Source organism: Zootoca vivipara, chromosome 1 (assembly GCF_965207765.1).
Source record: "Zootoca vivipara chromosome 1, rZooViv2.hap1.1, whole genome shotgun sequence".
Lineage (NCBI taxonomy): Eukaryota > Metazoa > Chordata > Lepidosauria > Squamata > Lacertidae > Zootoca > Zootoca vivipara.
The window spans coordinates 52,438,593-52,464,135 of record NC_142582.1 but is presented as its reverse complement, the minus strand read 5'-3'; the positions used below and the strand labels follow the sequence as shown (position 1 = coordinate 52,464,135).

At 43.3% G+C, this 25,543-nt stretch overlaps 1 protein-coding gene across 3 annotated transcripts in view; it reads left to right on the top strand.

Moving 5' to 3' along the window:
* The window catches only part of KDM2A (lysine demethylase 2A), a 57,129-nt gene extending 31,858 nt beyond the window's left edge, over positions 1-25,271 (top strand). For 2 of the 3 annotated variants that reach the window (XM_035125521.3, XM_088663830.1), the window contains exons 10-22: positions 2,030-2,183; positions 2,660-2,775; positions 3,525-3,651; positions 4,138-4,535; positions 10,079-10,162; positions 10,669-10,935; positions 11,219-11,350; positions 11,442-11,531; positions 16,501-17,216; positions 19,453-19,616; positions 20,655-20,813; positions 21,008-21,223; positions 22,358-25,271. In XM_035125521.3, the coding sequence (XP_034981412.1) occupies positions 2,030-2,183; positions 2,660-2,775; positions 3,525-3,651; positions 4,138-4,535; positions 10,079-10,162; positions 10,669-10,935; positions 11,219-11,350; positions 11,442-11,531; positions 16,501-17,216; positions 19,453-19,616; positions 20,655-20,813; positions 21,008-21,223; positions 22,358-22,539 (2,805 nt within the window). In that variant the 3' untranslated portion in view covers positions 22,540-25,271. Of the gene's footprint in view, positions 1-2,029; positions 2,184-2,659; positions 2,776-3,524; positions 3,652-4,137; positions 4,536-10,078; positions 10,163-10,668; positions 10,936-11,218; positions 11,351-11,441; positions 11,532-11,844; positions 12,043-16,500; positions 17,217-19,452; positions 19,617-20,654; positions 20,814-21,007; positions 21,224-22,357 lie in introns of all 3 variants that reach the window. The other variant, XM_088663841.1, reaches the window with a different exon arrangement.
* The last annotated feature ends 272 nt before the right edge of the window (positions 25,272-25,543 follow it).

The window sequence follows — 25,543 nt, the reverse complement described above, 5'->3', positions numbered from 1 at the left end:
CATTATACTGGAAAAGCGGGATATACATACTTTGAATCAAATTATATCCAATGTTTTTATATAAAAAAATAACATTGAAAATATAAGAGCTCACTGTATCCACTAGTATGCTTTAAAATTCGGGAGGTTGTGCCCAACTAAATCAGTGCATGCACATATCAATTTCTGTGTAGGCAACTGAACTTCCCCTCCCTTTCATCTCCTTTTGTACCCTCCAGTCTGCTCTAGGGGTTTCCAAACCCTTAGAGCAAATTTAGGGATCTTGAAGGGGAAGGAGAGCTTGCAAGATTCCTATTCCATATACCAGTAGTCTTTTCTTCTTATTTCCCTTCCATTAGTGGTTGCAGGCCTTTCATCCAACCTGGTCTGAGGAATTAATTAACGTGTGTGTGCATGGACACACACACACAGTATTACAAGCTGTTTGTGAAAACATTCAAAAGCTGTGAACATTTAAACACAAAGTTCTAGACAATCCATGTTACGGCCCTTTTCTCCCCCTAGTCAGAAATATAATTTTTGGCACCTCTGCTTCTTTGTAGACAACAGGTACTTGTTTCTCTAACTTCACCAGTTTAGAGAAGTATTCCTTGGTTTTTGTTGCAAATAAGGCATAGAGACAAATTATCAGTAGCTCTCTCACAAACTGAGGCATTGCTGAGGATTACACATAAGGATTACTTTTAGAAACAACAAAGTGGTTTAGGGACCTTATATTTCATATTATGTGCTGTGTACTTGAGTGGTTAGTGTTTGTGACCATAGAACTTCCTACTTTTAAAAGAAATTTGTAGAAAACTACAACACTGAGCTCTCCAATAATTCTAATTCTATTAGTGTGACTACTAAATAATCCTCATTCATTTTATATAAACAAACCTTTGCTTTGGTGGAAATAAGTATGAAAGGCAGGTAATTTGTTAGAACTCTTGAATGCTGAAGTATAAATTGTCTCTGTAGGCATGAAAATAAACTACTTGATTCTGAATTTTAATTGCAACTTACTATTCTATTCATTTAATACTCAAAGCATAGTGCGGTTACTACTACAAAATGCAAGCCATAAAGATTCACCAACTCACAGCCTTCATTATGATTTGGGGTTTTTAACTTTCTGATTTGTGCACTGCCTGCTCTTGGCACATCTTATTGCTGCAGTGACTCTCATTTTTCTGAGCAGTGTTGGCTGTGCACTGTTTGTACAATTGAAGTTTCATTCTAGTTCGTGTGTTAATACTAACCACTCAATCCAGGCATACTATACTACACATGAAAAGCAATCCCCACATAATGCAAAATATTGAGGCTGCCTCTTACGGTAATGTATACTGCTGGCCATTAAACAGTTAGCATTTGCAGCAAGGAAGACACATATAGAAAATAAACAATGTGTTCTGCGCTGTAGAGTGGAGATGTAGGAGGAGGTTAGTCTGTGGTACATACATGACAGATAGTGCTGAAAGATTTTGCCAAAAATCTAACCTCAAAGATCCACTACTTGGAGGAAGAGTGCTGAAAAATTAGGGAGGGGAGGTTTTTAGGTAGAGTAATCAGCATGCAACAAGGCACAGATGAAAGGTAGGATGAAACAACTCTGGGACAAGTAGTTTAATATATCTCTTCAGTTATTTTTGTCCATGTTGCTCCAGCAACATTTGCTGCAGTCTCAAGGAGTGACCCATTCTTTCCCCCATCTCCAACCCGCTGCCAATAACTGAACTTAAAATTAAGGATCCATGGTTAGTCTCCACTGCATGTTTGGATACACGCCAGATAGTGCTGAATTTCCCCCATCACAATTGATGTATTTATCATGGTAAGCACCAGTGTACCTTAGCTACAGAGTAAAGCGTGAAGTGCTTTTATTTGGGAAGGTGGGCTTTGTTGGCCAATTGTTGCATGGTTTATATAGCACTGTTCTTGAGTTTCTTTTAAGTCTGGCTCATATAACAAAGCAACAAATGGATCTCAGCAAACAGTAGGTTTTCAGAAGAGAAGGTTTGTTAAATCTATCTTTTTCCACTTGTAGGTCTTTTGGTTAATTCCACCCACTCCCCAGAACCTGGAGTTGTATGAAAACTGGCTGCTGTCGGGAAAACAAGGGGATATCTTTCTTGGTGACAGGGTGTCAAATTGCCAGCGTATTGAGCTCAAACAAGGCTATACCTTTGTCATACCCTCAGGTAGGGTAATGTGAGCAGAGCTTCAACTAATTTTCTGTTGCCAAAAATAATTGTGTCCATTGAAGCATTAGAAGAGTTATTTCTTGCAGTTTGTTTGTAAGCCATGTGGTCTTGAGCTTTAACTATTGTTGCTCCTTAGACCCAATGAGGCTGTCAGCTACATGGGCAAATCTTATGTATGGGAGAGCACTTGAGAAGAATAAATACCAGTAGATCAGAGACCCCCAAAACAGTATTCCCTTTTCCAAGTCAATTGGAATCGATTCCTTTTTGATCCTGCCTTTGAAAATAAGATGGCACGCATTGCTGAAAAGGAGGAAGACTTGCAGCTTTTAGTAGCAGGAGCTGAGATTAAGAGCAGGCCTGTTTTTCAGAAATCACAACTCTTAGGATACTACAGAAATCAGCTTTAGTAGCACAAGGTTCTCCACTATGCAACATCAGTAAATCTTAACCTATGGGCTCTTTGCTATCAGGTTGGATCCATGCAGTGTACACGCCTATGGACACCCTGGTCTTTGGGGGTAACTTTCTGCACAGCTTCAACATCCCTATGCAGCTGCGGATCTACAGCATTGAAGACCGCACACGGGTAAGCAGTTTCCAAAAGTTTTCAAACCTGAATAACATAGGAATTTCAGTAGCAATACTACTAGCTCCCCACATAATTTTCTTTGCTCGCTGGTAAATGAAATAGGCAATTTTTATCTCTGGGGAGCAAATGCAGTTATGCAGTATTTTTTTTCCTCTGCTGTGAAAACTGGCAGTTTATTTGTTGGTTGTATCACCCATGCAATAGGCTGTAAAATTCCACGATATTCCACCTTTTCTGTTTCTGGCATTTGAGTGCCCCACAGTTGGTCTCTGGTGTTTGAGTCCAATCCTCACTCACCAAATCAGCAGGTTTCTACAGCTGCTTTTGCCACTGTTCATTGCCGTGCATCTATTGAATATCAGGCTATGATGCTTGCAAGATCAGTCCACAGAGCTGTAGTAAGCCTTGTAGCCAGCAGCAGTTTGGACAATCAGGAGAGAATGTATTTCTCTGTTAGGCATCTGAGGAAGCCGAAGCAATCTGTGTCAGATGATAGAGAGGCAACATAAACAGATAACTTAATTGAAGGTTGGCAACTTTGAGAAATTGATTAGCTTTCTGGTAGGAATGGGGGTGCTTCACTCAGCAGTAAATAATAAATTAACTGATGAACTTCATTACTGAGAGGGGAGAAGTTGTCTTTTTATTTCCCTAAAAGGGAGTGAATGGTAATGGTATGGTTTACAAGGGTGTGCAACTGGTAGCATTTTCTAGACTCAGCCTTCTCACTTCTTACACATTGACAGGTTCCAAATAAATTTCGCTATCCCTTTTATTATGAAATGTGCTGGTACGTACTAGAACGCTATGTCTTCTGCATCACCAACCGTTCCCACCTAACCAAGGACTTTCAGAAGGAGTCACTCAGCATGGGTAAGAGTTATTTCCCTGTTATTTGGCTTTCATTCTTCTGTGAATTTTTAAAAACACTTTGCCTCCATGTTAAACTTTCATCTGGGTTGACATTAGAATAAGAAGAATCACTTGTTTGGATGCCTTCTGACTTCAGCAAAAGTATCTGCTTAATTGAGCCTTTTCTCCAAGATTTGTGGGATATGCCAGAATACAGATTACATAGTTCTACAGTTTGCCGTGGTTTGTGTTCCCCATTGATAGCCAAGTGGCAAATGGGTCACAGCTGCTGTGTGCCGTATTTTCCCAAATTTGGCTGTTACACTTGCACGCTCACTCTTGTCAAGAGTGTTTGTGTCCACAACAGCTAGAGAGCTGTACTCCATTTTCCCCAGGCCGTTGTGGTGGCTGAGTGAATAATACAAATACTGAAACACGTTAATTCCATCTGAAGCTGTTCCACAGGCCGATCTGCTCAATTATCACTGTTCTGCCCTTTACATACAGATATGGAGTTATGCGGCTTGGAGTCAGGCACTGTGGAGGAAGATGATGCAGCAGCAGAAAAGGATTCACAGCGCCCTGTCACTAGGCGTTCAGTCCTCACTAGCCCTGTAGCCAATGGTGCTAATCTAGACTATGAAGAACTAAATAAAGGCTGCCGGAGTTTGCCAGGTCTCAAGAGAACTCTCTCCATGGACTCAGAGTCCAGTCGAGGCTCTCACAATGGCCAAGCCTGGGACACTCATAGCAACAGCCCTCTTAAGAGCAACAAGGTGCATCTGACCCAATTTGAGCTTGAAGGTCTGCGTTGTCTTGTAGACAAGCTGGAGTCTTTACCCCTACACAAGAAGTGTGTGCCCACAGGCATAGAGGATGAGGACGCCCTTATTGCAGATGTTAAGGTATGTTGTGAAGTCAAGAGTTAGCTCATTTTTGTGTGTAGCACTTTTTTTTTCAGCACCTGTGACCGACTGACGTTTGTTTACATGGGCCATGTGCAAGCCTAAGTGATTCCTTGCTATGGGCAGTTTCTCTATTAGAGTTGATCAGCTGCTTATGCATCTGTTAATATTGTAAAGTTATCTAGCATGGCTCTGTGGGTGTGTTGGGCTCTGCCACCTCCGTAGTGTGTGAGCACAGTTGTCAACTGGATTACATTTTTTGCTAGTGCTTCACTTCTAGTCCTGGGCCATACGAAGTTGTTTCATGCCATTAGAAGTTGAAAAAAGGCTTGCTCTCCCAATCTTTATCCATATGAAACACTGTGCATGTTGATTAACAGTGTAATTATATGGCCTCTTGTCACTTTCTCTGTGTGAATCCCTGAATGGTAATGAGGTGCTTTGAAAATGGCTCAGGAAAGCTCTCTTGAAACTTGGCCCTCTTGTTATGGCTTCTTTGGCTATGATTTATTCCTGACTTTGTTTGTTTCCGTGGTACCAGAAAGGTGTACATACACCTAGCACACTTGCATAAACATCTCACTAAATCAAAATTTCCAAAAATATGCACAAAAGAACTTGACAGATGAAGTGGCAGTAATCGCTGTCTGTCCAATGGTTTGTTTATTTTTCAAGAAAGCAGAAGGCAAACCGTGTATCCACAGCTTCGTTGTTTTTTAATAAGTAGCTTCTTCCTTTGGTCTGCTTACACACACTTCTTTCTCCTTGCACTTCTCTATCAGGTGTGGTGGCATTTAGGAAAAGATGGGCTTACCTGGCCAAATGGGCTAGCAAAACAGCTTTTTCAGACTCGAAAGGCAGCAGGATTGAATGCTGTTCTCATTATTGGAGACTTCCTGGAAGAAATATATAAGGCTAAAAATGGTAGAACCATGAGCTGCTCACCTCCCTGGAGGGGATAAAAGCTGTCACTTATTCACCTTTCGTTTCACTATAGTACATGCAATGTTGTCTGACCTGTCTGTAGAAAAAGGGTGATTAACCCCAGGGTTTCCAATGAAAAGGGGGCACTCAAACTTGACTGGGGTCATAAAAAGCCTAGTACAGATAGCTTGTGTGCTCACATGGCAGCACTGTTTCACTTCTTGTCATTTTGCTTCAGCTTGCTTTGTTATATAAGCCCATCCACCTGTTTCAAAATGCCACCTGAAGTATGAAAATTGAGACCTGACTGTAAAAAAAAATGCTTTCTTGATCTTGTGCATTTATGACAATTCTGTAGCATGCTAAAACAATGTCTAGACTAGAGCAAGAAAAGTGTTGAACATTTTTATTGGCAATACTATGTACAGGCATTTCACTTGTCCATAGCTTCTATAGGATGTCCCCTTGAATTCAGTCAGTTACTGATACTTATGACACTTGGGGCCATTTCATACACTACCCTTTGTAGGTAAGATACCCTTTGTACTTGAGTACTTAATTCCATAGTATAAATACATGCAAATATCATCACATATAAGCAGTGCACACATGTATAAATGTCAGATCTTGCCAGCAAAATACACAGGAGTTGGAGTCTGATTCTTAATGTAGATGCACTTGGACACCATTTTATAGATTTTATAGATTCACAGAATCATAAAATTGTAGAGCGGGAAGGGACCCTGAGGGCATCTAGTCCAACCCCCTGCAATGCAGGAATCTCAGCTAGATCATATATAACAGATGGCCATCCAACTTCTGCTTAAAAACCTCTAAGAAAGGAGAGCCTACCACCTCTCATGGGAGACTGTTCCACAGCTATTCCTGTCATACATTTCATTTATGTAGGCTCTGGGATCTGCTCCAAACTGGCCTAACGGATAAAATGGAGGGAAAAGGATGATAAAAGGCATATCAAAGGATATACGTATATTTCATATTGGCATGGTGCAAGGTGATGTACCATTTGGCAGCTGTGATACACAGAAGATTGCAGCTGCGAATGTGAGCAATTTTAATGTCTGAGACTGGCACTTTTAAGACTCAGAGAGCTTGTAACCTAGTGATATTTGCTGTACCATTTGTGGTAGAAGCTTTACAAATGCTTTACATCTATCTAGCTTAACTACTTTTATTTTAGCCTTCTAATGTGTAGGCAGAGGTTATAACCAAATAGTACTCAACTAGTCAGTTATGCTAGTTCACCCAGTAATACCTGTTTGACTGGTCTAGCATCTGCTTATCATTGCTAGTTGACATCTCAAGTTCGCTAACGCATTGAATTCTGAAACCTACAAAATGTTGATTTGTGTGTGTGTGTGTGTGTGTGTGTGTGTGTGTGTGTGAGAGAGAGAGAGAGAGAGAGAGAGAGAGAGAGAGAGAGAGAGAGAGAGAGAGAGATCTTGCAGCATTGAAGAGGGTAATTCAGACGTCTTAAATAGAATGTTGTGGATTCTAGGTTGGAGGAGGCTGTCTTAAGATTTCAAATAGATTGAACAGGGGTTGATATGTTGCAACAAAGTATCTATTTCCACCTCTCTGACGATGAACGGCATGGACACCTTGGGCATGTGCCTTCTTCGGAGTTAAAACGTCATTATGGGTGTTGAGAGGGCGTCGTCGTTAAGCGGCAGTTGTTTCTGAGGGCATAGCGAGGTAGGGGGATACTGGAAAACGGGGTCGTAGCTGCAGCGCGCTGGGCGGGTGAAAAGCTTTCTGTCCTGTTCTCTATAAAGTCTGCCCCAGCCAGCCCTCCCCTCGGGTGCTGGCCCCGGATTCTCCAATTGCAGTAGTAGTGGGGGCGGGGGGGAGAGGCTGCCTCGGCTGCCGTCTCGACCAATCAGCAAGCAGCCAGCGGCTTGGCCCGGCCCCCTCCCAACTCTGCAGCAGAACGGCTTTGCCGTCCTGTTTCTCGCTTGGTTTTCTCGGTCTCCTTTCTCTTCTGCCATCTTCCGTTGCAAAGCATTGCTGGGAACTGCATGTGGGTGACGCAGCAGCATTGTTTGCGGGCGCAGGAAGCTTCCGCTGAAGGGTTCTGGAAGGAACATGCTGCTGGCGCCGGGCAGCCGCTGGTGCTGGCGGAGTTGGGATCGCGCTTCCTGAGCCGCTCGTGTGAAGGAGGAGGATTGTGCTGGAGTTAAAATTACATAGTGGGGGGAGGATCGAAACCGAAGCCCTGCAACTTGGCAGAATAGAAAACAAAGGGACTCGGAAACTTCCTCCGAGCCTCTCGGCACCTTCCGTGGAACGAAGCACGCAAGGTCAGGCAGACACGAACGGGGGGGGGGTGTTCAGCAGGGTTCCGCTGGCGGGTGGGGGAAGGGAGAGAGCTGCTTCCAACATCCATGCAGGATAGGATCACCCGGGACTCCCCTTCCACGGTTCCTCTCTGCATTTGTTTGAATGGTTCTTTCTATGGGAGGAGTTCGTAAGCTTGGAATGCAGGGACTCCCTTATATCGGTTGTTACAGGTTCGGAGCCCGCGTCTTCCTTTCCCAAGTTGGTTTGCATTCTTTGAGTGTTTGGGAACGGCACGTTTTCTACTTCAGATCAGTGATAGACTTCTTCTTATTCTTGGGGCGGGGTGGGGGCTACTCTTTCCTAACATCCGCGTGAGTCGGTGAAGCTGGGTGTTCCCACCCCCGGAGTTTGCACGTCTGTGCAGCCACCCCTAAAGTGCCCCAGGCTGATGCATATAGTGCGTTTCCCCCTCTGCCCCGTGAAGCATGTGTCTTCATGCCCTCAAATGCCGACCTTTCCTCATAAGTAGACGCTGTACGGGAAAGGGTGGGGCTTGGGGACTGCACATTCTGCTGGGTTAGCCGAACAGCCACTTCCTTACACCCACAACCTTCTCTTGAAGGGTGGAGAAGCAGCTGTAAAGCAGAGTGGATAAAAACTGATGGTGCTTCTTTTTAAAATAAACCGGATTTAAGTTGGTTTTTTTTTTTTGAAAAATCCAATTACTAAACAAACATTTAAACTGCAGTCCCACATCCATTTACTTGAGAGTTGACCCCATTGCATTTTGTGGACTTTCAGTAGGTAGTTATATTAGTATCTATCCTGAGTCAAACACATTGAATTGCTTTCTCTCTCCCCCCCCCTTTACTTAAATTAAGGTGCTGTTCTATGTTATAGAATGATCCAGTTTTAAAAAAGTGATATCTTAAGTCAGGCATTAATAAACATTCTGGCTGATAAATTACTAGCCCTTGATTATGGAAAGCTCTGGACATTTAATCTTAAATGATTTTGCTTGGTGTTCTTACATGCTGGTAGAGAACCAAACATTCTTTATCAAAAAGTGCATTTCTTTAAGCAGATACAGTTTGCAGCAGAAAAAGCATGTATGCTGCATGACCAGGTATTTTGGACTGTGTTCCCTGGTTAATAAGAAGACTTGCTCTATTTAGTCGTAGACAGATGTTTTAATTGTTTGTAGCAACCAGTTAACATTGCTTATTTAGGAACCATTTATTGGACAGTTGGAAACTTCATTGTAAATTGTCGTTGTGAATTGCACGCCTTTCTTGGTGACTTTAAATTAATCTGTCCTACTGGAAAGCAACTTCCCTGTATAGGCAGCTTCAGATGGGAATATGAATCCCCTTGCTCTGTTAGTGCCAGGGAGAGTGAGCCCAGCCCATGCAGTGTTCTTTGCCTCTTGGCAGCTAGAGACACTGCACTCCCTGCACACGGGGATGCCAGCAATGTAACCATAGTAACCTCAAGTAAATAAAGCACATCTGAAATGGCAGTCAAGAGTGGGTGGGTAAGGTGGACAACAGAATCAGGAACAAGGCTAAAAGAGCCAGGCGGGAGGAAATCCTGTCTCAGGATGGCAACCACTTTTGCTAGAACCTGGTCATTGGTTGGTGGCATAGAAATGATCTAGCCCATGTGTGAGATAGAAAACAGTATGGTTGAAAATACTGTGTTTCTGTGCTGTTTTGAGAAGTATAACTTATGGGATAAACATGGGCATATTGGTTGGGTGGAGGGCTTTGCTACATTGTGGAAGAGACCACACTTAACCCAGACCTTAATTTCTGATCATGCTTCATCATTTTATTTTCCCTAACACAATGACTTTAATTACAGGTAGGTAGCTGTGTTGGTCTGACGTAGTCGAAACAAAATGAAAAAATCCCTTCCAGCAGCACCTTAGAGACCAACTAAGTTTGTCATTTGTATGAGATTTCGTGTGCATGCACACTTCTTCAGATACACACTGTGTATGCACACGAAAGCTCATACCAATGACAAACTTAGTTGGTCTCTAAGGTGCTGCTGGACGGAATGTTTTTATTTTGTTTCGACAATGACTTTTACGTGTGTGAGTCATGAGGCAGGGGGGCTCTGGTCAAATCTAATCTCTGTCAGGTATCCTTAGGCAAACCACATCTCTTGACCCTCATCAGTAACATGGGAACAAGAACACTGATCTGCCTTCAAGAATTGTTGTTAGGATTACTAAGAAAATGTACTGAATTATTCTGAAATACCATATAAATATAAAAACTGATTTTTATTTTATTTTCTTAACCCTGCTATAGCTGCTGCTGGAGGAGTACGCAAACAGCGATCCTAAACTGGCACTTACTGGAATTCCTATTGTCCAGTGGCCAAAGAGGGATAAGGTAAATAATGGATCCATGACTTAACTCAAATAGCTTGGAGACTTGGTGGAGGGAACAGGAGTTATGTGCTGGAAAGTGTTGTCAGTTGACAAGAATAGCCTCATAATTTAAACCAAAGAACCAAGAAAAGAACCTTACACCAGTATAGGAATAAGGGTAGTGGCAGAGTAGGTCTGGGCACAAATCGCAGATATTAAAATGAAGTGCAGTATAAATATGAGGATAAAGAAACCAGGAGGATCATGATCATGGCTTCACTTTCTAGGAGATGTGATTGCCCAAATCCAGAATTGGTTAATGATAAAACACAAGTCCATTATTTAAACACTGTGCCTCTGAGATCAAAGTCCTAATTCTTTCCATGCATAATCTCTTCTGTTCCAAATTCCTGACTTTAAACTTCATGCATCTGTCATCTGGATCTCTTCTGACAGATTATTGTTTCCTTGGTTGATTATATGAGCCTCCTAATTTCTTGCTGTCTTTTCCCCTCCCACCAATGACAGCTCAAGCTTCAGGCTCGGCCAAAGTTAAGATTACCTACCATCCCTATCACCAAGCCACACACCATGAAACCCGCGCCACGGCCAGCAACTGTGAGACCTACAGTCTCTCCTATAGTGTCTGGTGCCCGCAGAAGGCGGGTACGATGTCGTAAATGCAAGGCCTGCTTGCAAGGTGAATGTGGCATGTGCCACTACTGCAGGGATATGAAGAAGTTTGGGGGGCCTGGTCGTATGAAGCAGTCCTGTGTACTACGGCAGTGCTTGGCGGTGAGTCCTGTGGTATATTGGGTGGGGAAATTGCTTATCTCTGTGGAAGGTTCTAAAAGTAGGGAATGAAACCTGTCGTATTTCTCAAAAGGCAAAAGAGCAACTAATGAGGTTGATTGAAAAGCCTTGGGAACAAATGTGGTTGGCATTTGGAAAGTAGTTAATGTCCTTCAGTGCAGTGCATAGAGGCAAATGGGGTTGGGGAAGTGGGATAACCATCCCCTGAATCTTAGAAGCAAGCCTGTGGTATAACTTCCTGTTTCACTGTTCGTTTGCTTTGTAGCCCAGACTGCCTCACTCTGTTACATGTGTACTTTGTGGGGAGGTAGATAAGAATGAGGATTCGCAGGACTTTGAGAAGAAGCTAATGGAGTGCTGCATCTGCAATGAGATTGTTCACCCAGGTTGTCTACAGGTAAGAAGGTCTACTTGACTCATCTCAATACAGGAGTGTCAGGAACAAATGCATTGCTGGAAATCACCTTTGTGTATTTTTTCCTCTGCAGATGGATGGGGAAGGGCTACTGAATGATGAATTGCCCAACTGCTGGGAGTGTCCGAAGTGCTACAAGGGAGATGAGTCGGAGAAAGGCCAGGTAAGAAATGGATTTTCAAACATTGGCGCATGTGTTGCATGCTACTCTTGGGTATTGAAGAGGCACACTGTTTGCACCTAACCTGTACCTAAGGCATTGGGGTGAGGAGGTTCTTTGGGTATCCTGGGTGTTTATCCTCATGCACTTTGGGAAGGCTTAGCAGGAGCCACACGAGTGTGAGGTGAGCACTAGGTGAGCCTCTTCTGTTGAGTAAAAGAGTTCCACCTGGAAATGAGCACTGGTGACACCATACCATGTTACATGATGGAGCCACTTTACAGCTTTTCCACCGCCACCTTCATGGCATCTGCAGAGAGCTCATCAGCACATGAACTGTGACATCCTGCTGGAGAAACAGTTCCTGGAAGGGCAGCAAAATCAACTTCCATCAACCAAGCAGTGGACTTGTTATCAATGGCAGAAACTGACAAGACTGCCCTGGGAGAAATACAATTGCAAGATCCTGCGTAGAGTTGTGCCTGCTCCCCCAGCAAAGAGCATCCCAGTGAAGGCAAGCAGGGGTGGGGGAAAGGGACTAGTAATCTCTTATTACCATCACAGGAGTTATTACGATCTGGCATTCTGTTAGAATAGTGCCCTGCAGCACTTCATTCCAGCCTTGGGGAACTTGGACCATGGCAGTCAGGGGCATGTTTCTCCTACATGTTTTGTGATGGAGATCTGCTTTTAAATAAGCCATAGCTTAGCAGAGTGAAGAAATTGGCTGAACCCTTCCCTTAACATCTGTTTGAAAATTGAATCTAACAGCACATTCTTGAATTGGCAAATTAAGATGCTGATACAAATAAATACTGCATGGTTCAAGTCTAGTATAACAATTGACTCGTTCCTCACATCAGCTACTTATCTTCAAAGTTGGGTGCATGTGTGCAGCTAGTGTTCCCACTTGTATTCTGCAGCTTGGTGACATTTTATTAGAACCACATAACCCTTCAGCTTTCACTAAGTGACAAAGTCCAATTTCTTCAACCTTAATGTAACTAACATGAGGGCAGTTGGGAACAGAGTTCATACTATAGCCAAATGAATGGATTCAGATGGTATGGGCCCAGCATGTCCTTTAAGGAAGTGATCTGGGAAGAGAGATGGTACTTCCAGTAACTTCACTTGCAGGTGCTCTGGAATGCCAATAGGATTTTCTGGGCCCAGTACACTCATTGTATGTAGGTTGCCTACCCATAGGTTTGCCTACCCATAAGCTGACAAACTGCTACCTATATACGTACTTTAAGTAATTGTAGAATTGCAAGCTTTCATGCAGTATATTGCTACCCACCATATTTTTCGCTCCATAAGACGCACCTAGTTTTTAGAGCAGGAAAACAAGAAAAAATACTCTGAATCACAGCCTCCTAGGGAGGAGAGCAATCCCCGCAGAGGCTTGGGAGAGAAGCTGCGCACCCACTAGCCATATGGTTGGCGGGGCGCAGCTTCCACCCTAAGCCTCTGCAGGGATCACTCTCCTCCCGCAGAGGCTTGGGAGGCTTTCCTTCTCCCCACTTTTTTCTCCCCCTTCCCAAGCAGCACAAGCCCCTTTTCCAGCTGCCTCCTCTCCATCCCATTTGCCCAAACTCCTCAGGTGACGTCTGCAGTTTCTCCTCTTCGCTGCCGCCTCTCCTTTGCCCTCTACCATGACTCTCCACTTGCGGCAACCTACCACCTCTCCCTTCACCCTGCTTCTCGGTCCCCCTCCTCTCCGCCCTCTTCCTCCCCTCTCTTGGCAGCTGCCTCTTCTCACCATCCTCCAGCCAACATCTCCGGAGCCATCAGGGGAAAAGAGAGGCCGTCAGCAAAGCCTCTCTCAAAGAGAGCAGCCCGGGAAGCGTGAGGCAACATCGCATAGCCTGCCCGCCGCTCCCAAACCTTCCTGTGGCTTCAGGGGAAAGGGGAGGCTGACAGCAAGCCACAAGGGCGCGGCAACGGTGCGCGACACACTCAGGCGATTCGGCTCCAGGGACCACACATTCGCTCCATAAGATGCACAGACATTCCCTTACTTTTTAGGAGGGAAGAAATGCATCTTACGGAGTGAAAAATACGGCAATTATTTTCTAGACTAAACATTTTGTTTAACTACTAGCCATGCATAGTTTCTACTGAGAGTTCCCATTAAGTTCAATGGGACTTACTCCCCGATAAATGGCTAAAGGTTTATAGCCTAGTTAGGTAAAGAAGAGAAAGGAGGCTCTCCCCACACACCATTCTTTTTAATGGACCCTAATTAAATCATCCAAAAATATACTCAGGTCACCTCTCTACTTTGCTAGCTCCATTATTGAAAATGGTTGTGTGTGTTTTTACTGGTAGGAAGCGAGGAAAATTTAGTAAAATGGATTATTACCGTATTTTTCCATGTATACGTCAATTTTATTCTATTTTTTGGCTAATTGTTTTAAGTCAAAAACTGGGGGTCGTCTTATACATAGATGGTGAATGGGCTCTGGTGGGGTGGCCTGGGGTCAGGATTGGGCTCTGGTGCAAGTGGCCTGGGCTCAGGCCCAATTTCTTAATTATGTGTTCAAGAAAATAGGGGTTGTTTTATACATGGAGGTGTCCTACACTGTATTGGCCCAAATATAAGCCGCATCCTAATATAAGCTGCACCTTTAAAATTCAAGGGGGCAAAACAAAAAAAGGACAATACCCGAATATAAGCCACTCTCTTAAAATTCCACAGGCATTCACACCCATTCCATTTTATCATATGTCTGTTTGAACAGCGATATTGTAAAAGCCCATTTTTGTAAGGTCATGAATTTATGCCGCACTTTAACTTTTCACGGTCGAAATTTGGAAACAAAAGAGCAGCTTATATTCAGGCCAATATGGTACATGGAAAAATACGGTACTAACAAAGGGCCAAAGACAGCCTTTAACTTCCTAACCACAGCATGGTAACCTTGTTGCAATAATCTGTTCCTTCAAAAACACTACATTGTTCTTTTTTTTTTTACTGATACAGAAAACAAAGTAGTTCTTCTGTCATTTTGGTTTTAGGAGACCAGTGGGGGGAGGAACTCTGTCATGATTAAGACTGGTGTCCTATTTTTATTTGCCTGGGAGTGAACCCCATTGAACTCAATGGAGTTTACTTTTGAGTCATTTTCGTAGAATTGTACAGTAATATGGCTACCTTGACATATTGCTTTCAGAAAACTTTGCTTAGAGACAGTAGGTACCATACATAGAGCATACTTCCTTCAAGGACTTGAGACTCCCTGGGGATGATGATCATTTCCATTCATGTCAATGCAGGTTCCCATTGGCTTTCAACAATTATTTTAGGAATTCAGCTTAACTATAAATGCCAGAAAATCTGTCTTCATATGTAGTGACAAGAATGTGTTTGCATTACATCTGTAGACCCTGATGTCAATAGATTGTGTGCAGCTGCTGTATTTTATGTAAATTTTGCTTCAAAGGGAAAAGGATAAGCCTGAGGTTTACAAAGGGATACAACTTGGAAAGAGCCGCAATTTTAATAATACTGTACATTAAGCATTTCTTTCAGACATCTTCTGCAGTGGTAGAGTAACATTGTCTTTGATTTGTATCACTGTAAACTTTGTTTCCTGTCCCTCTGCTGTAGCTACCGTGTTTCTCCAAAAATAAGACACCGTCTTATATTTATTTTCCCTCAAAAAAACACATGGTGGCTTATTTTCAGGGGATGCCTTTTTTTTTTAAGTATGGTACAGTTTAACCTACAAGGTTAAACTGCCTGTCACTATGGCTTATTTTCGGGGTATGGCATATTTTCAGGGTATGGCTTATTTTCGGAGAAACACGGTAAGCCATAAGCTAAAGTACAACAATGGTATCATCCTAAAGAGTTTTCTTAAGAGAAAAGTGGCATGTGGGTTAGCCCAGTTTGTGTTCTTCCTTGGCTTCTGCAAGTTCATTTATCTACAGGAGTAGTGAAAATTTACAATTCTTTTATCTGATCTTTTAACATACCAACTAGATCAGGCATATGATCCATATGTTTTTGAACATCCATCAACCCCAGTCAGCGTGGCCAGTGGTCAAGGATGCTGGGAACTGTAGTCAAACACCAGCAGGACACTGTGCTGACTAGACAAAGGGGAATTAATGGATGGCATTCAACTAAGTTTTACTCAGAATAGACTTTGTGAAATTAATGAACCTAACTTACGTCATGTTCATTAATTTCAAAGTTAGGTTCGTTAATTTCACAAAGTCTATTCGGAATAAAACTTAGCTGAATTATTCTCCATCCCAATGTTTCTAACCTAAAATCTCTGAGGTAGGAAATTTAGTAAAGCCGTTGCCACTACTATTTTAGAAGAGCTTATTTACGTTAGGACTATAAAAGTGTTTATTAACTAAGAAAATGAAGACATGCTAAATTTATTTTAAAGTTTTGTCTTGCTTTCCTTTAAATCAACCCCATAAATATTTTTATCAGCCCTAAAGATAAAGAAGCACCGTTCATTTTTTGTTTGTTTTGTTTTGTTTTTAAGCTTGCCTTTGCTCCAATAAAGCTGGATACACTGTTCTCTTTGTATCATTTTTTGGAGATGAGATTGAGAGCAGGGCTGCCCATGTTCATCTCAGTAGTGGGTGTGGGGAAGCTGGCTTCTGGGTGACGTATACTTAAGCGACCCAAGCTGCTTGGAGCTTTATAGTCCAGAACAAGCATTTCACATTATGCCCAGAAGCAAATGGAGAGCAAGCACAGTTTTAAATGCTGGTGTCCTGCACTTTAATAGAGTTGGCTATTGGAAAAATAACGACAGCGAAGAATGTAAATTTCACTTCCTTCACTGACACCAGTGAGAAAGTAAAATAGCTTATAATAATGAGCATCACCCACCCTGATGCATTTTACTTTTAAATGGAATGCATTCTACCATATAAATTTCAAAATCTAACTCCCTCCTGTTTTGGTCTTTAAAATGGTAACTTGTTGCCACTCACTTTTTAGAAGCGGAAAATGGATGATGGCGATGATGACACAGTCCAAGCCAAAGTTCTGCGTCCTTTGCGAAGCTGTGAGGAACCTTTGACTCCACCACCACCACATTCGCCTACCCCAATGCTGCAGCTAATACATGACCCTGTGTCACCACGAAGCATAGTGACACGGTCCTCTCCGGGGGCCGGTCCTAGTGACCATCACGGGCCTAGCCGGGATGAACGCTTTAAGAGACGCCAGCTACTTCGGCTGCAAGGCACAGAGCGCACAGTGGTGCGGGAAAAAGAAAACAACCCTAGTGGCAAGAAAGAGCTTTCAGAAGTAGAAAAGGCCAAGCTCCATGGATCCTTTCTTACAGTCACATTACAAAGACCTACCAAAGACATGCATGGCACTTCCATTGTGCCCAAGCTGCAGGCAATCACTGCCTCCTCCACTAATCTGCGGCACTCTCCTCGTGTGGTCATGCGCCAAAGTTCAGCCAGAGCACCTCAGCGGGGTGGAGATGAAGAAGGAGCTGAGGATGAAGAGGAGGAGGAAAGTGCAGAGGAGGAAGAGGACAGTGCAGAGGAGAGTGGGACAGCCAGACTGAATGGTCAAGGAGGCAGGGCTCCAGATAGTGAGGAAATCTGGATGCAAAAAGAGGTGTGGATGTCTGTCTTCCGTTATCTCACTCGCAGGGAGCTTTGTGAATGTATGCGTGTATGCAAAACCTGGTACAAATGGTAAGTGACTGCAGAACTGGATCCACCTCCTATTTTAATAGTAGTTCTCTCTTTTTCAGAATGTTTTTTATTAAACCCCTAAGCCTGTTGGGTCCAATTCTGTGTGCTGGACTACATCTTGCAAATTTATATATAAAATGCAAATGTAAAAGGGGCAATTTGGGCAGAAGGCAGAAAGCAACTGTATTTAATAATACAGTGCATAAACTTGTGGAATTCATGTCACAGGGTGTAGTGTTAGTTGCAAGCTCAGGTGCCTTTTAAAGAGGATTAGACAAGGCTGTTGGTGGATTGTAACAATTACTAAAAATTGAATCTCCACCTTCAGCACCAGTATAATGTCTAAGTCTTGCTTTTGAGTTCCCATGCCTAGTTACTGCTGAAAACAAAATGGCGTAGAGAGATCTTGATCTCATCTAGTGCAGCCATTCTTGGATAATTATCCTACTAGTCTTTCATCATTTGGGTATCATCTGACCAAACTCCATGTGTTGCTGCATTCTGGTAAAGCTGTGTGTAACCAATAGGAATTAAAATGATGGCCTAGGGCTATTAAATCCTAAGAACTTGCTTAAGCAACTCTATGCACCTGAGTTGCTAGTTCTGTACTTATTCTATATAACCATTGGACCTAGATTAGAAGTAAAATCCTCAGATTGAGGATACTTTCTCCCTATGTGTCTTAAGAAGCCCATCTCTGAAAAAGGGAGAGAGACTAGTTCAACTCCCAGCTTCAGTTTCCCTAAATGCTGCCATCTTTAAGGAGGACCTGTCTTCAAGCATGAGCCGAAAACCTCAGATTCCTTGCCTCTCCAACCCCCCAAAACTTTCTAAGATGAAGATTGATTCAAAGGCTAAAAGTCAGAAAAATTAAGCATGCCCAATTCAAAAAATTCCGCAATGGAGAGCTAGAGCAGATAAGATATAGCTATTCTCAGTCAGCCAATATACAGTACACAAATGTTACTGGTGTAGTATCCCACCTTAGCCAATTAATTGTATTAGAAAAGACATGTTACAATGAACACAGAATCAAAGCTGAAAGCTTTAAGGATATTCTGCTGATAGGCCAGAGGCATCCTAAAATGTCATATCTGGATATAACTTAATGTAGGAGGAGTATTCCAGCCCTCAGGGGTAAGCAAGAGCCCTCCTACTATGAGGAGTAGATATTTAAATCAGTAGTTGAGCCCCTCAGATTTCAAGGTATGAAGTGATGTTGCCACCCTGGGATCATATGGGAGGAAGGGTGAGGTATAAATGTAATAAATAGGATAGCATCTCAGGTGTTTCAGAATTAGAAGCTTAAGACTCCAAGGAGAATACATGGGCATTGCTCACCCCTACAGCAAGACAGTCTTACCCGATGTGTATTCCGACCAGCAGTGTGAGAGTCTAGAGAAACATAAATATCAGAAAGACATTACTTTATTCATTCATCAACAACTTCTCAAAAGCACACATTTTTAAATAGGTGATGATGTAGAGTCCCTTAATACAAATTCTTGGTCACAAAGGAATGCACTGATTTTTGTCTTGGATCAATTAGAAAATATTGTAAGTTTTTTATTACTGTATCAACAAAAAAATTCTTTTCCACTCCTGATTTTCGTTTTCGGCTGTGAATAATGAATTAGTTTAAAGTGTCTTACAAGTTTTCTCATTTCCCAAATAAGATTTTGCGGGTTGCCCTCTACCTTGAATATGTTTACACAGAGGAGATCTAGGATCATGATGTTAGGAAGGTGAACATATATCCATCCTGCTACCTTAATTCCGATTTTCTTTGGTAGATATATAATGTGTAGTTTTCTAGCGGTTAAAGTGTGCTTTAGTACTATAATGTTTCATAGATGGAAAAGAATAGTCTTAAAGGTGTGTCTAGCAGTAGCCTTCATAGTCAGTTACTTTAGCTATTTTTTCAGTGATCTTCAAGAGCCATATTTATATTATCCCTGTGGAAAGAATAAATTTAAGTGTCTCAAAGGAAAGACAATATTGTACCAGATACACCTGTTGAAGGGCTGAGGGGAGTTGACAAAGTCCAAGAGAAGAGAATTTGGGTTACCTACTCATCACAGACTAGGAGGGCTTTTTCTCTTCTCCTCGGTTTCAAAAGACATAAGTACTACTGCTCAGTAAAAGACTCTGCCACAAATAATTGGTCAGAAACCAAGAGGTATAAAGAGTTTGTGGAAAGGAGTATTTCTAGTCTAACACAGTGTGTCTCAATTAGGTGTGGTGACAGGAGATTGTGGACGAAGATTGACTTAAGCAGGTACAAGTCCATCACACCCCTGGCACTGGGTGGCATAATCAGGAGGCAGCCAGTTAGCCTTGACCTCAGCTGGACCAATATTTCCAGAAAACAGCTCACCTGGCTCATCAACAGACTACCAGGTTTGTGTTTTAGGCAGCTGGGTGGGTGCATCTTCACTATTTGCGTCAGTTTCAACATTATTGAGTTAAACTGAACATTCCACTATACAGGTCAACTTTGTGGTGCCTGTGAGTGCAGTGGAACCCTTGAGGTTTCCCCCTGGCACCCACTACCTGAACCCCAGCTTATTGGTAATGAGAGTGATTACATTTCCCCCCCTTGAAAAGTGCATAAAGCTGAAAGACGGAAGATGGCAGAGTGACTCCCACTTCAACTTCCAGCTCTGTGTGCTTTTCAATGCACAGATTAGTTCTATTGAAACAGACTTTTATGCAGGTTCTTTGGAAAAGCAAATAGTACATGCTTATACTCTCCTAGGTCCACTTGCCAGCAGTGGATATAGTTACCCACATACTTGCTGCACACAGGAGAAACCACAATGCCCTCTCAGCTAACCTGTGCAGGTCAGCTGAGGAAGGGGGTTATCACTCCTCTCAGTTCATCAATTGATTGATATGATGACTGAGGTGGGAACAATTTGCATCCTCATAGGAGCAATGGGCTCCACCCCCCACCCACCCCCCATCGCTGTGTCTACTCTTTAAATTTCTTTTTCCTGCTGCCAGCAGAATCAGTAAAACAGAGCTTTCCAAACTGTGTCGCAACACGTTAGTGTGTTGGTGTGTCGTGCGAATGCTCCCTGCGCTTCTCCAGCGGCAGGAAAGGGGTTAGTTTAACCTCAGGTTTGCTAGTAAGACTGAATTAGTGTGTCACGAAATGATGCCTGTCTAAAAAGTGTGTCCCCAGCATGAAAAGTTTGGAAAGCTCTGCAGTGGAGCCTTGACAAGCCTCAAAAATTGGCTTGGGGGCCAAATATATCTCCTAAACTGCGGGTGGGGAAGTCACTCCTACTTAACCTGAAATGAGGGCTCAAAATAGATCATTAGTTTTGTTTTATTCTCTGATGGATTGGGGTAGTGCCATGCTATTAACTGCATGAAACATAACTGTTCTGAAGTAGAAGGCACTAATATTTTCCATCTTTTGCTGTGCTACAGGCCTCAAAGACCTCATCTTGGCAGGCTGCTCCTGGTCAGCAGTGTCTGCTCTCAGTACCTCCACCTGCCCCCTTCTCAGGACACTTGATCTTCGGTGGGCAGTAGGAATCAAGGACCCTCAGATTCGGGACTTGCTCACACCTCCATCAGATAAACCCAGTATGTTTTGACTTCTGGATATACTAGGATGTTGTGCTTGCTAGTGAGGTGGGGAAGGGAGAAAGCTGACAAGAGTTGGATGCAATGCAGGTCTTAAAAGGGAAAACTTCTGACCAGAGGGTGTAATTTCTACTTGCATGCTCTAGAGAAACAAGAGGCTGTGCCTTCCAACTTACTTGCATATCTTCCTACAGGCCAAGACAATCGCAGCAAACTCCGTAACATGATAGACTTCCGGTTGGCTGGGCTGGACATAACTGATGCCACACTCCGGCTCATCATTCGCCACATGCCTCTGCTCTCACGACTTGATCTTAGTCACTGTAATCACCTTACGGACCAGTCAGCCAACCTATTAACAGCTGTGGGGTCTTCCACGCGAAACTCGCTCACTGAAATCAACATGGCAGGTTTGTGCATCTTTGATCGTTTCCCCCAACATACTAAGGGCTGTGGACCATGTAAAATGGGTGGGGAACCTCTGATCAGCAGCAGTTCAGCTGTGAAGCAGGTAAAGATGTGGCTGCCAGGGTGCGCTCCCAATTGTGCATTTGCAAGGGAAAGTGGGCTTTGACTCGACCACCCCTCTGGAAGCCCTGTGCAGTGATCCAGCAGGCAGCTGTCTGTCTGTTGCATCACTGCTTGCAAAGCTCTTGGTGCAGAGGTTCCTCACCCCACCCAACAGCCAGCTGGCTATTGGGCACAGCTGCACGAGGGATTTTGACAGGTGGGCAATTCCACCCACCTTACAAATTTACCCCTATTGTAAAGGCTGTATGTCCTCTTGCCTCACTGAGGTTTCTCTTTTGCTGGAAGAAAGAGAAAACATATCTAAATTTATACAAGAAGTTTTTGCTCCAGACCAGAGGGATAAATGAAGGATTTAGTCCCAGCAGCCTCACGATGAGGCGAGTGTTATTTCCCTTTTTTACAGGCCTACCCTGCCCCACAGCCCTCATTGTTTGTGGGGTTAACAAAATAGTAATCTGAGCCTGCACTTAATCTTCAAGTATTCAGATATGGATATACTGCAATACTGTCTTTAAAAGTATTTGTAGTGACATATTTGAAGTTTGTATCCCTATGTAGCAGAAACACACACCACCTCCATGGGCAATACAGGTTGACAGATCATGCCAGATGGAAAATGAGCCTTAAGGGAAATAATCATGTTTCAGCTTTTCTGTCTCCCTCTAGCATCAGAAACTGCTACTAAGGGTCTAATAGTTCACTGTTGCCTGATTCACAAAGAGTGGCTGCCTATGTGTGTCTTGACAATACAAAAGTCAAACTTGTTCATATTAAGATGTCAGAAGTTGCCAGTCTTATCAGCTTGAGGTGTGTTGGTATTCAAACAAGCAAGTGCTCTGAAGTCAGAGTTTGAATAGAAGAATCACACTTGCAAACCAGAAGAATCATTTGTGTAATGTAAGAGTCTTGACACTTAGTATTTTCTGAGTATTTATACCAGTGGTTTTGTTCTCTGAACACCTTTGTGGCACTAGGCATTATGCAAATAATGACACTTGTCATCCTCTCCACAGGCTGCAATAAGCTCACAGACCAGTCCCTGCTGTACCTGCGGCGCATCTCTAACGTAACCCTGATAGACCTGCGTGGTTGCAAGCAGATCACCCGCAAGGCCTGTGAGCACTTCATCTCAGACCTGTCAATCAACAGCCTCTATTGCCTGTCTGATGAAAAGCTGATCCAGAAAATCAGCTAGAGATTCGCCACACACAGACTGAAGAGAAGGAAAGATCCCAGACAAACCCCTCTTGGAGAGCAGACCCTTTCCTCCCCTCCCCCGTTTCCCCCACATCCACAGGCAGGGAAGATACCTGTCTGACTGTGACTGCAATGTCCCTCCTCTCCTTGGGACTTCTGCAGACCAGAAAATCTCACCAGGCATTTGAGGAAGTGGCGAGATTGCTGGATGGGTGCTCTTGTGGGGTGCTTGCTCATCAGCTACATGCTCTAACTTGATGTTTTGTAGCAGCATTTTCAAGGGGGAACGTGCCCCTTTCCTTTCTTCTCAACCCTTCCCCCTCTACCATTATATCCCACAAAAAACAACTATACTTACCCATCAGATTCTGGGGGGAGGATCAGACCTGGATGGTGTAGAACAGGTGCATTTTTTTGCTCCCTGTTTCCCTGCTGTCTTGGTATGCAATTTCTTAATATGTCATTGGGCTTGGGAGTCACTTCTCCTGCCTGCCACACTCTGCTAAGCTTCCTTTCCTTGCCCTTCAGCAGCTGAATGGGCAGCAACTGCTCTGGGCTGATTACGCAGAGCAGTAGTGTAATGTCTACAGCAGCAGTGCCTCTTGTCTGGTAAGGGACTCTCCATGTGCCCCCAGGTCAACCTGCAGGCACCTTCCAACATGAGACTAGAGCGGGGGTGACTAAGTGTTCATACGGAGGGAACCATGTTCTTGCCGTCAACTTTTCCAAGAAGGAGAGTTAAGCGAGCACGTTCATCCTCTGAAAAGATGGCGGTATTTGTAGAGGGAAAGCTGCAACAGAGCTTGGAGGCTTGGGAGGCACCTAGTGGGATTTCTTACACCAGCGGAAGTGGTCTCTGTCCCATAGTCTGTGGAAACGAGCATTCTTGGGAGATGCTGGCCGATGAAGAAATGCCTCCATCTTGAGGTGCATAGCTGTTGGCTCTTGAGTTGGGAGACGGGTCAATTCCCCATTAGCTGCCTCTCTTTCTTTGCAATGAATGGCCGGTCCAAAGAACTTCTCTCTTGGGCAGCAGAGAGCTTTTTGCACTTTAGAAAGAAAGGTAATATTTTGGAACCCTATTTTATTTCCCCCTGCCCGAGTGACTGGACACTCCTTCCAGCTGTCTGAGCTTGTCAGGGTTTGAATGCACACTTTGCACTCTGCTCTCTTTCCCCATAGCGATAGCACAAATTAGACTGCCCTTCACCCCGCCTCCCCCTCTGAGCCTCGCATGGCAAAAAAGAGCTCTCCAGTGTCTGCGCAGCAAGGGAAAGGAGGAATCTGGAGGAAAGCCCAATGCACCCTCGCTGCTTCTGAAGCAATAAGGGAGGGGGAGGAATCCACCCCATAGCTCTCTAAATTGCCCAGCCCAATTGCATTGAATGCTGCGGCACCTGAGCCTCAGGGAAGAGCAGCTTCCCCTGCACTGATGGGGGTGGGGGATGAATATCTAGATCTACTGAATTCCAGAGGTTCCCCCTCACTTCCACATGAGGAGCAGGCTTCTTTGCCGAGAGGACAATGCTAGTGTGATGAGTTCCAGAGTGCCTCAGTACACAGGAGCTTTGCTGCAAATTGAATTTTTCTACAAAAAAAAAAAAACGCCCACTGATCTTCTTCTAGAAGTGGAAACCTTCTGCCTTGTTGTGTTGGCTCCTGTGGAAAAAAAATATTGTAGAATCAATCTCTTGCTTTTGTTTTCTTTCAAAAGAGGAAGGTGAGAATAGCCATAAATAGGAGGTTCAAGTGTATCAGCCCAGATAACTCCCACGGAGATCTCTAGGCTCTGGATATTTTGTGTTTTGTTTTGTTTTTCCAAAGTGGGAGCACCTTCACAACTCTCCATATGCATTGGTCAGCCGGAGAAGTGCTGAAATGCAGCAAGTTGGCATGTCGGGAGCATTAGTCTGGGAAGAATCTCGTCCTGCGGCAAGAGGGATAAAACAAGTAGCAGACTGATCGGGTGGGGTATTGGCTTCGCTGTCCTGCAGCCTTCTCAAATGTGGCCCTCAAATGACTGTGGCTTAAACTTCAAAGCAAATTGTGAAACTTCAATGCCTAAACTGGCCCCCACCTCAAGAGGGCAAGTGATGACATAAAGGAAAGAGAAATTATATATGAAATCACTTAGTGATTTAAAACAAAAACACGCTCCCTAAATAAATCTCCCTAAAGAAAGTCACTATTGTCTAAAAGGGTTTGGTTGTTCTTTTGTGTTCTTTTGTTTGTTTTTTTGGAAGAAATTGTAAATATATATTTTTTGTTGCTAACTTAGAGTCAATCTCCAATGTTGTGCTTTAAAATTAAATGTAAACATTAAGGGTAAAAGAAACCAAGTCTTGCGCTCTCTCGGTTGACATGTTTAGGGTTGGGGGATATTTGGGGCTAAAGGGAGGGGAGCTAGTTGGGATTTTTTCATTTTCTAATCATTTGCCAATAATGGTTTTAGAGAATCTTTCCTCAAACATATTACCACAGGAATGAGAGACAAGTGAAAGGGGGAAGAGAAGATACCAGCCTCTGAAGGGAGACCTTGTTTCATGGGGTGGATTTTGGAATAAAAATTTCAAGAAAAAACATGCGGGTCTGCATATTGATTGCAATGTGAGCTCAAATCCAAGGGCAACTCCAGTCTGAATGAGAGAACCCAGTGGGTAATTTATCCTCCCTATATATAGGGACTTGTGTATCCCATGCTATTAAAATTTTGTACTCAGGCAATCGAAATTCTGTGTCCAGAAAAACTGAATTCTCTTAACTTACATCAGTTACACAACCTTGTTCATTTTGCATAGCTTTGTGGGTTTAAAAAAAAGAAATAATTATGCCAACTTAGCTAGAGATGGGAGATGGACATTGAACTAAACTAGGTACTTGAAGCCCTATTCTCAGCCCTTAGAAATACAGCTTTAAGATTTTAGCAAGCATTACCCCTACATTTTCCAGCATACCTTAAAAGTCATGAGGACCAGGAACTTTTCTTTAAAAATGATGCTAAA